A 9,233-nucleotide genomic window follows, 5' to 3' on the forward strand; every position below is an offset into this window, starting at 1 on the left:
GCGCGTCTTTGGGAACACATGGGAACGCACAGGATCAATTACGCAGCGTCACAGAGCCGCCGCGAGAGAAGAGGGGCTCCCTGAGGTGCTGAAACTGCTGCTTGTTCTGTCCCGTCCTGCTCTGAATGAGCCGGTAACCCTCTACTCCCTTTCGGGACAAAGTCAAAGTTCAGAAGGATATAGGACTCAGACGCAGAGACGGGCTCTTGTCGCCAGGATGCAGGGTCTGAGCTCCCGTGCTCATGCGTTCTCGGTGGAGGCTCTGGTCGGGAAACCCTGCAAAAGGATGAAAGTGTCGGACTCAAGTTCAGCCGAAGACACCGGCAGCGATACGAGCATCATCACCGGTGAGAGGGAAACTGGGTCTGGATCTGCAACAACCACTCAGCGCTTGATTTACTCGCATTTTACGCACAAGACCAAACAAGAAATTTTGTCAAACACCGACCTATTTTGACTTCCCAGAACCTTTGGCTATTATCTTATTTAATCTCACATGTTGAATTATGCCTAAAATGTATCAGATAAAGTTAGTAAGTTTTCAAAGTCTCCCTGGCATCTGCTAAAATGAGTTAAAAGTCTGTGTTCCCTCTGTTCATATAAAAGTTATCTTACTAATAACCACAGCTTCTTTATATTTCTTCTTTACAAACTTTCTGTAGAGTCCTAAATATTTTCACTATTAGTCCATAACCGTAAAAGTCTCCGGGATGCGTCTTCATTCAGTTCTTTTGCACCTTTTAGGCCTGAACGAATATCCGGTCAGCCAGATGAAGAAAGCAGGTTCCAGTCCGCGGAGGTCAGAGGACTCTTCCTGTGATCCGGAGACACTGGCTGTCAGGTCCGGGTCCACAGAGGCCGACCCGGGTGGAGAGGAGCACACGCCGAAGGAGAGCGACCGTCTGCCGGACAGAGAGGTCCGGGTAGAGCTGCAGGGCTCCGAGCTGTGGAAGAGGTTCTATGAGATTGGCACCGAGATGATCATCACCAAAGCTGGCAGGTATAAACTCTGGAGGTTTATTTCTGTCAGTGTTTAGAGCAACGGAGGGAAATGTGTCCGGAGTTTCCAAACCGAAACCAACTGAGGCCTTTAGGTGCCCTTTACTGACTTTACTGTTCATGTCCCAGATGTCCAGTTTATTTCCCTATATTCTGGTGCGCTCAGTCACAGTCCATATCAGTGCTATAGGCCATTTGTCTTAATTATTTTATTCTAATCATTTTTAATCTGTTTATCCAATTCCATTTTATTCAATAAGACTTTCGACTCTTCAGAAATCTTTGTAATTTCCCCCCTTTTTAATCAAACTAAATAGACTGTTTACGCATGGGGATCCATACGTATGTCATTTTCATTAATCTGTCAGTAACTGAAGGTTTGCGTATGAAAAACAGGCTGCATTGCGCATAATCAGCGCATCCGCATTTACACGAACTGTTCTGCGGTTACAGGTGTCCGTTTATCAGGTGTCTGGACATTAAACAGCCAATCAGATATGAGCGATACAACTGTCAACATTTTTCTATGCAAATTAGTCGAGCGAGGAACTTATCTGTTGTGAAGTAGAGGCTTATTTACACCACAGTCAAATAGTAGTTTATTGTGTTGAGACAAGTATGTACCTGGAGTTTCAGTCTGTGCGTTTTGTTTTGCATTAAAGCAGACTTTTTATCCTGATGTGTTGAACTTCAGTGAAGCTCGGAAAATTATAACATTTTATTGGATCCTATTAAAATCTATTTTCCCCAAAAATTCCAGCCTTTTGGAAACTACACAGACCTGCATGATGAGGACATGTGTCTCGTGGCACGCATACTTTTGGGCTGATCCAATTATCTCTATTTCCTAATTTCAAGGAAATTCAACTGATCTCTCCTTCTAAAAATGAGTTTTTGGGGTATACTCACTACTTGCTGAAATCTTGGTTCCGTTTATTCAATTACCAACACCAGTGCTATAAATCTCGGCAGTGGAGATCACGGCCCTTTGAGGTCCCTTAACTTTTCTCTAGTGTTTTACGCACAGTAAAAAAAAAAAAAAAAAAATCCCCGAGTTCTTGTTTCTGGTCTGTTTTTGTTTTTGAGTCGAACATAATAACAACACAAACATACCATCAAGGAAAGACAGAGCAGCATTTCATGTCTTTTCTGTAATTATCATGCTTGTCTTTAGGAGGATGTTTCCCTCAGTGCGCGTGAAAGTGCGCAACCTGGACCCGTGCCAACAGTATTATGTCGCCATGGACGTCATGCCCGTGGACTCCAAACGCTACAGGTATGTGTTTAAATGCCTCCAATTTAACACGTATTAGTTCACTTTCATTCTCATTTATTTACAAACCTTCCCCCGTAGGTATGTGTACCACAGTTCGCAGTGGATGGTGGCGGGAAACACGGACCACTCGTGTATCTCTCCCAGACTGTACGTGCACCCGGACTCGCCGTGCGCAGGGGAGACGTGGATGCGTCAGGTCATCAGCTTCGACCGGGTCAAACTCACCAACAATGAAATGGACGATAAGGGACATGTAGGTAACACATCTGTGTGCAGTGGACGTGGACGTGACATTGATCAGCACTGTGGGCTGCATGCGTACAGGAGGCCCACGGGTGAAAATAGAAGCAGCTGGTTTTATTTGTTATCAGATTTTATTATTCAAGTGTCTTCACCCATAAAGACCCAGAGCTACTTTTGTGTACTCAAATGAATTTTTCTCTCTCTTTAACCTTTTGTAAGTGATTTATCTCCATTTATTTCAATATTATCTTCTGCATTTTGCATTTTTCATTGTAAATCATGTATTTTCCAATATTTAATTTCCCATATTTAATTTAGATGTCCATGAAAACTTTAAAGACTTCAAAACACAGAAAACTGAAGAAAAAGTTATTTTTTCAGTAAAGAGATAAACCAAGTGTCTCCATCCACTGTCATTGATCCAACTCCATGGGTTTTACTGGTGAATCAGTGTTGTAGAAGATAACTGAGCCTCTGAACGTCCAAATGGGTCAAACCTGATGATTTTACACCAATAATTTACATGTATTGATAGGATTAGTGGATCAACAAGTACTAACAGTAGATGCTTTTGGTTGCCAGTGGATGTTTGGGTCTTTATGGGTTAATGTCTTGATTTATTGAAAAATAATAGTCTGAGGAATTTTTCTTTTTTTTTTTTTTTTTAAATTTTGATATGAGTCTTTAACTGTTGTGACAGCTTCACTCATGTTAGGGTTGTAGTCAAACACATGTCTGCTGTAACACAGAACCATTTCTGCAGAAACCAGGAAAGCCTGATGGGATAAAGGAAGTGGAAATCCTTCTCTGCTCCAAAACTTCCTGTAAAAGTTCACTGATGTACAGATGTGACAGATGTGGGAACTGCAAAGCCTGTGCAGGGCTTTTGACTTGATCCTAGTGTTTATACAACCACACATGAATGTAGTGGGTCGTCTGTGTGGAGGAGTGTGTGTCGTAGCGTTCGAGGAGACCGTGAAGGAATGAAAAATCAGTGATTGCTCCGCAGAGATGAAACCTGTTTCTCTGATGAGCTTCACATTTGGCTTGTTTTAGTTGAAGACGTGTTGATTTTCTGATTTATTTTTTGAAGCGGTCTCATAGAGCCTGCAATTGACATGAAAATAGATGAGGAAAGAATCTATCTTTTCATTTTAAAATATTTTGCTGATGTGAATCTGTATTTTTATTCTCTCCGTACGCAGACAGAACCTTAACCTTGATGAACTGTAATTTAACATATTTTTCATTGCTTTTCGATTTGTCAAATTACACACATGCAAACTCACTCAAAAATAATCTAGAATTTTTGTGGGGATTTTTTTTTTTTTTTTCGCAACAATACACTCTATCAACAAAATTGCATTTCTTTGCAGTTAGTATCATATTACTAGTTTGAAGTTGTTGAATTACACATTTTATTCTAAGACTGTTACTATGGGTACATTTTTCTCTTTTGCTCTACATCGTATTTGATCTTGACCTTGCTGTGTTAAGCACCTTGAGATGTTTTAAATGGAGTTAAATAAGATGAACTGATAATAGCGTCACTGTGACAGCCAATATATGTTTGCAGTGTGTTATTTCTGCTTTCACCAATGTTCAGTGAATAACTTGGTATTGTTGTAAATTTTCTTTTGTATTTTATCATCAAGTTATCATCATGTTTTTCCTGATGTATCTAATTTCACTTATGAGATCTCCATATTATAATCACAGTCAAAGTGCATAATTACATTTTCCCTCTGTTTTTTGTCTGACAAATGAAGATATAAACATCTACAATTGTTTAATTGAATAGAACTGTGTGTTTAAAGTGCAGTTAAATATTTAGGTAACACATTCATGTCATGAAATGTAAAATATTACTGTTATCTTTCTATTCAGATCATTCTCCAATCGATGCACAAATACAAGCCACGTGTGCATATCATCCGACATGACCCTCGGATGGACCTGTCACAGATCCAGTCTCTGCCGGCTGAAGGAGTGCACAGCTTTGCCTTCCCAGAAACGGAGTTCACCACGGTCACAGCCTACCAGAACCAACAGGTAACAACACTCCTCCAAACTGTCGTCATGTGCAGAAGGTTCAAATACTAACCAACATAATCAAAAACAGTAGTTAACCAAACATGTGTGAGAAATATTTGCAATGAAAGTTCTTCGTAAGAGTCTTTCATATCCAACATTTTCAATTTGTGTGTGTTTATCTTGAATGTGCTGGTAATATTGGAAAAGCAGATGTCCAGACTTTGTCATGAACACGGTGATTGTTATAGTGATCCATTCAGCAGCTCAGACTTCTTTGACCTCACATAAAAATGTTGAAACCTCATGAACATCATGAAGGTGGGGAGGCCCACTTCCCTGTGGTCTAAATCACAGATTGCGTCGCCCTGATTTTCTGCTGGCGAGCTGCTCACAGAGGGTGTGTGTTCCTGTGCGGGGGAGCTGACCCCGCTGTTGGCTACCATTTCTCCAGTAACAGAGCCATCCGTGGGGACTGGCAGCTCTTTTCATCAGGGCTCATTTTACGATCAGCGAATGTATTATTACAGAAAGTCAGTAATGAGCTGTGACTGGGCTGGCTGCTGGAGTCCGTAGCTATTAAAGCACCAAATAAAACTGTACGACCCGAACCCCCTTCTCCAAGAACCCTGTTTGACATGGCCGATCGCCCTGGGTGCTGCTGGGAGATGAAGTCCCCTAGGGCCAGCTCTGCCACTCTCCACGCTGTTGTAAAAGCTGAGCTCATTGTTAGCTTAACACGTCATATGGCTGACAAGTCCACGCTAACCCGTGTCTATTTCTGTCTCTTGGGTAAGATCACCAAACTGAAGATCGACAGGAACCCGTTTGCCAAGGGCTTCAGAGATCCAGGAAGGAACAGGTACAGAAAACCTCACCGAACATCAACACTTGTTTCAAAAAGTACTTCACTAAAGGACCCAAGAGAGATTTAAGGTTTAACCGCTGAAACTGAACACCATATAAAACCTTCAAATGAAGTTGAACAGTGTAGTGCAGAATTTCACACCTTTCAGAACCAATATTTTAATACCTATAATAACATTTTCAGTGCTGCCATAGTTTCCTTTGGTAAAACAAAGATTATTACCAAAGACTGTGTTTGTGCACAGGTAACAGGAAAGTCACATAATACTGACATGATGCAAAGACTAGTAAATCATTTTAACTTCAGATAAAATAAGAACAATATACTGCAACAACCAGGGCCTTCTTTCCATGGTCCTGCCTTTCTCGTTTCTTTTGTGATGCTACACCTTTTATGTAAAGAGTTCTCAACTTTAAAGCACATTTCTGATGGAAAAAAAATTCTGATGACTACCTTCATGACTAAAAAAAAGATAAAAGAGGAAAAAAATGTTATGCTACTGTAAGCCGTAGAGTACAGGGTGGGGAAGCAAAATTTACAATATTTTGAGGCAGGGATTGAAAGACAGTGTATGACCAATTAGTTTATTGAAAGTCATGAGAATTTATTTGCCACAAGAAAACTGACATAATAGAAAATGCTTTTATTCTATGTGTCCTCCTTCTTTCTCAATAACTGCCTTCACACGCTTCCTGAAACTTGCGCAAGTGTTCCTCAAATATTCGGGTGACAACTTCTCCCATTCTTCTTTAATAGTATCTTCCAGACTTTCTCGTAATAGTTTTGCTCATAGTCATTCTCTTCTTTACATTATAAACAGTCTTTATGGACACTCCAACTATTTTTGAAATCTCCTTTGGTGTGACGAGTGCATTCAGCAAATCACATACTCTTTGATGTTTGCTTTCCTGATTACTCATATGGGCAAAAGTTTCTGAAAAGGTATGGATAATAGTGTTAGGTATGATTATGACATCAATATGTTTGGTTTCAAAACAATTGACGTAGTGCCTGCTGAGAAAAAACAACTAAATGTTCATTGTAAATTTTGCTTCCCCACCCTGTATGTAAGTATTCTGCTCATCACTGTGTACATGAACGTAAATTCAGTGTGTTCCGCGTCATATTTCCATGGTATGCACTTTCATTAGCACAGGGGTATATCAGAAAAACTAAATTTAGTTTCACTGTATCTGAGAGAATGTTAACTGAATAACTGTGGCAAAATGTGTTGTAGATTCAACTGTAGCTGTCAATGAAATTGTACATTTATGTATGACACATTTAGATATATAAATAACTAATTGATTGGCAGGAACCCAGGTTTTATAGCCCACTAGGTGGTGCTTAGACCCATCGGGAATGGCTGTTGTTTACATGTTGGCTAAACCATCTGTGTGTTATTGTCATTTAAAACTACAGTAATGATCCTGCTGCGAAAATACACAGAGAAAAAATACAGATGATTCGATTTACAATATATGGAGTAAAAGTAAAAAGGTGTCAGATCAATTTCATGTAAAATATAAATATGTGAAAACGTACATGTAGCAACAAAGTGATGTAGTTCATGACTCCATAAGTGTGTGTTAATGTGAACAGGGGGGTGTTGGACGGCCTGTTGGAGTCTTATCCCTGGAGGGGCCCACTCAGTTTGGACTTCAAGCCGTTTGCCGTGCAGCTCCAAGGTACTGTACTGTACTTCTCATCACAGCCTTGGTCCAGGCTGAGCTGTTGTTTCTGACATTTGTGTTTCATGTTACTGATGTGTTTGGTCAGGGAGCTCGGGGTCGACAACTGCCAGTGTTTCTCCTCTGAAGACTCAGCTCCCTTTCTCCTCTTCCTCATCCTTTTATCCGTTCTCTGTGTCGGCGTTCTCCTGCCAAGACGCTGCCGCCCTCCACACCCTGGCCCTCCCCCTCTATACAAAGACCTCGGTGGTGTCCCCTGCCTCCCCGCTGCCCGCCAGAGCCTTCTCCTCTCTGGGAGCCGACAGACTACGAGGCCTCCCCCCACTGTCTCCTCTAACAGACCTCCCGCTTCTCTCTGCACTGCAGGGAAAGAAACCTCCTCACTGTAGAGATCCATGCCTTCACGGTTCTCCGGGGAGCTCCCCTTGTCTGATCCCCGTTCACAGCCCCATCAGCCCTCAGGGGTCTGCTTCTTCTCTTCTTCCCCACCTCTCTGATGCTGCTGCCGGCCCCTACTGTCTCTACCGTTACAGCTTCCCCCTAAACGCCCAACTTGCAGCTATTTCCCGGCACAGCAAACTAACTGAAGATACCACAGACTGTCTGCTGCGCCAGTCTCCGTGGCACCCGACCACCAACCACTGCCTCTGACAGCTGGACCGCACTTGCAGGCTCCGGCCCATTGAGAGTAACGAGCCAAAGCTTGTTTCAGACTTACAACAAAACAGAAAGGGCTGCTTCTCTGTAGGAGACGAGAAGTAACAAAACAAAGAGTCAATATGAAGACAGAATTGTGACTCATGTTCTAAAAAGCTGTTTTTCTTTTTTAACCATGTGCTGGATTTACCACCACAAAAACTGATCCTGAAGCAGCTCATCCACACTGTGCACGATCAATATGCTGAACGTCGGAGAGAGCACAAATGTAGACAGGATGTAGATTTCTTTTGGGACAGAAAGCACAGTTTTTAATGCCGCCAAAGAAACATTTAATTCACCCAGTGATGTTACCAAAGAACTGCTGCAATAGGACCTAAGGTATGTAATACTATAAATGTCAATGAACATGACTGTTAAACTGACCATAAGTGCCCATTAAAGTATTTTTCATACTTATGTAGAAAATGCACCAGTATTCAGAGTATTCACAGTCATTCCATACAGTAAAACCAGAGAGGGGGTAAAAGAGACCACATTCATTATGTTGTATTCATATAAAACTGACATTCCCAAAATGGGTCACAACTGGCAGAGAAAAATACATAATAATATTATGATCATTATGTATTTTATTTATGTATATTAGCATTTCAGTTGTTGCTTTCTTGTTTGTTAGTTGATGAGCAGTGTGTTGCTGGCTAACATTACTTTTCAGTGTGGGAAAAATGGTGAAAACCCAATTTATTTTATGTGCGTCTGCGAAAATGGTTCTTCCCATACCTAGTATTTTAAAATAAAATGTGTTCAAGATCTAATTAAGCTTATTTACTCTTTTACTACTGATGAAATAGAATTACATTATTTCTTATTAAATACATTTTTATATTGTTTACATTATGCTAATGATGTAGAGGATTAGTTACATTGTCTATTTGGTTTAAATAAACTGACTTCAGCCATGATTTCGCAAAAGCTCCAAATCGTTCAGGTTTCTAAAACAACTTAAGTATTTGTATAATTTCTTTTCGGTCTGATTGAAATGGAAAACTGTGTCTTGCTCAATAGCTAAATTTAGCTAAACTTACCTTGCTTGCTAACATTAACTGCTGTTAGCATGCGAGCTAGTGTCAGCAGGTTTGGCTGTAAAGAAAATCATATGCATTTGATTAAAACTAGTGCTGTCAAATGATTAAAATTTGTTATCAAATTAATCACAGGGTTGCTGTGGATTAATTTCGATTAATCACGATTAAATATCACTAATTTTTAATCTATATCAAATTGCGTTTCATTGTGCATGAGCAAACGGACTCAAGAAAGAAGGGAATATATATGCACTTAACATGTTTGTGCATGTGCGACGGTAACTCTACTTGGACAAACTGCCCCAAATGCATTGCCAGAGATGTCATTCAACTCATTAAAATTTTTAATCAGATTAATCATGTTGATGAATTAATCCGAG

The 9,233-nt window shown here is 40.5% G+C and overlaps 1 protein-coding gene across 1 annotated transcript; it reads left to right on the forward strand.

The window, feature by feature from the left end:
- Positions 1-217: 217 nt before the first annotated feature.
- tbx22 (T-box transcription factor 22) lies at positions 218-8,515 on the forward strand. Its single transcript, XM_030145832.1, has 8 exons — positions 218-347; positions 745-1,000; positions 2,174-2,275; positions 2,354-2,528; positions 4,406-4,570; positions 5,347-5,411; positions 7,020-7,105; positions 7,197-8,515. Exons 1-8 carry the CDS (start codon positions 218-220, stop codon positions 7,757-7,759), a joined length of 1,542 nt encoding a protein of 513 aa, XP_030001692.1. The 3' UTR covers positions 7,760-8,515.
- The last annotated feature ends 718 nt before the right edge of the window (positions 8,516-9,233 follow it).

The sequence above is a fragment of the Sphaeramia orbicularis genome, chromosome 10, assembly GCF_902148855.1.
Source record: "Sphaeramia orbicularis chromosome 10, fSphaOr1.1, whole genome shotgun sequence".
In the NCBI taxonomy this organism is placed as follows: Eukaryota; Metazoa; Chordata; class Actinopteri; order Kurtiformes; family Apogonidae; genus Sphaeramia; species Sphaeramia orbicularis.

Bases quoted from the DNA above. Each gene is read 5' to 3' on its own strand.
- tbx22 (XM_030145832.1), top strand. From the start codon at position 218: ATGCAGGGTCTGAGCTCCCGTGCTCATGCGTTCTCGGTGGAGGCTCTG. The intron at 1,001-2,173 runs GTATAAACTCTG...GCTTGTCTTTAG, and splicing joins ATCATCACCAAAGCTGGCAG to GAGGATGTTTCCCTCAGTGC. The intron at 2,529-4,405 runs GTAGGTAACACA...CTTTCTATTCAG, and splicing joins AAATGGACGATAAGGGACAT to ATCATTCTCCAATCGATGCA.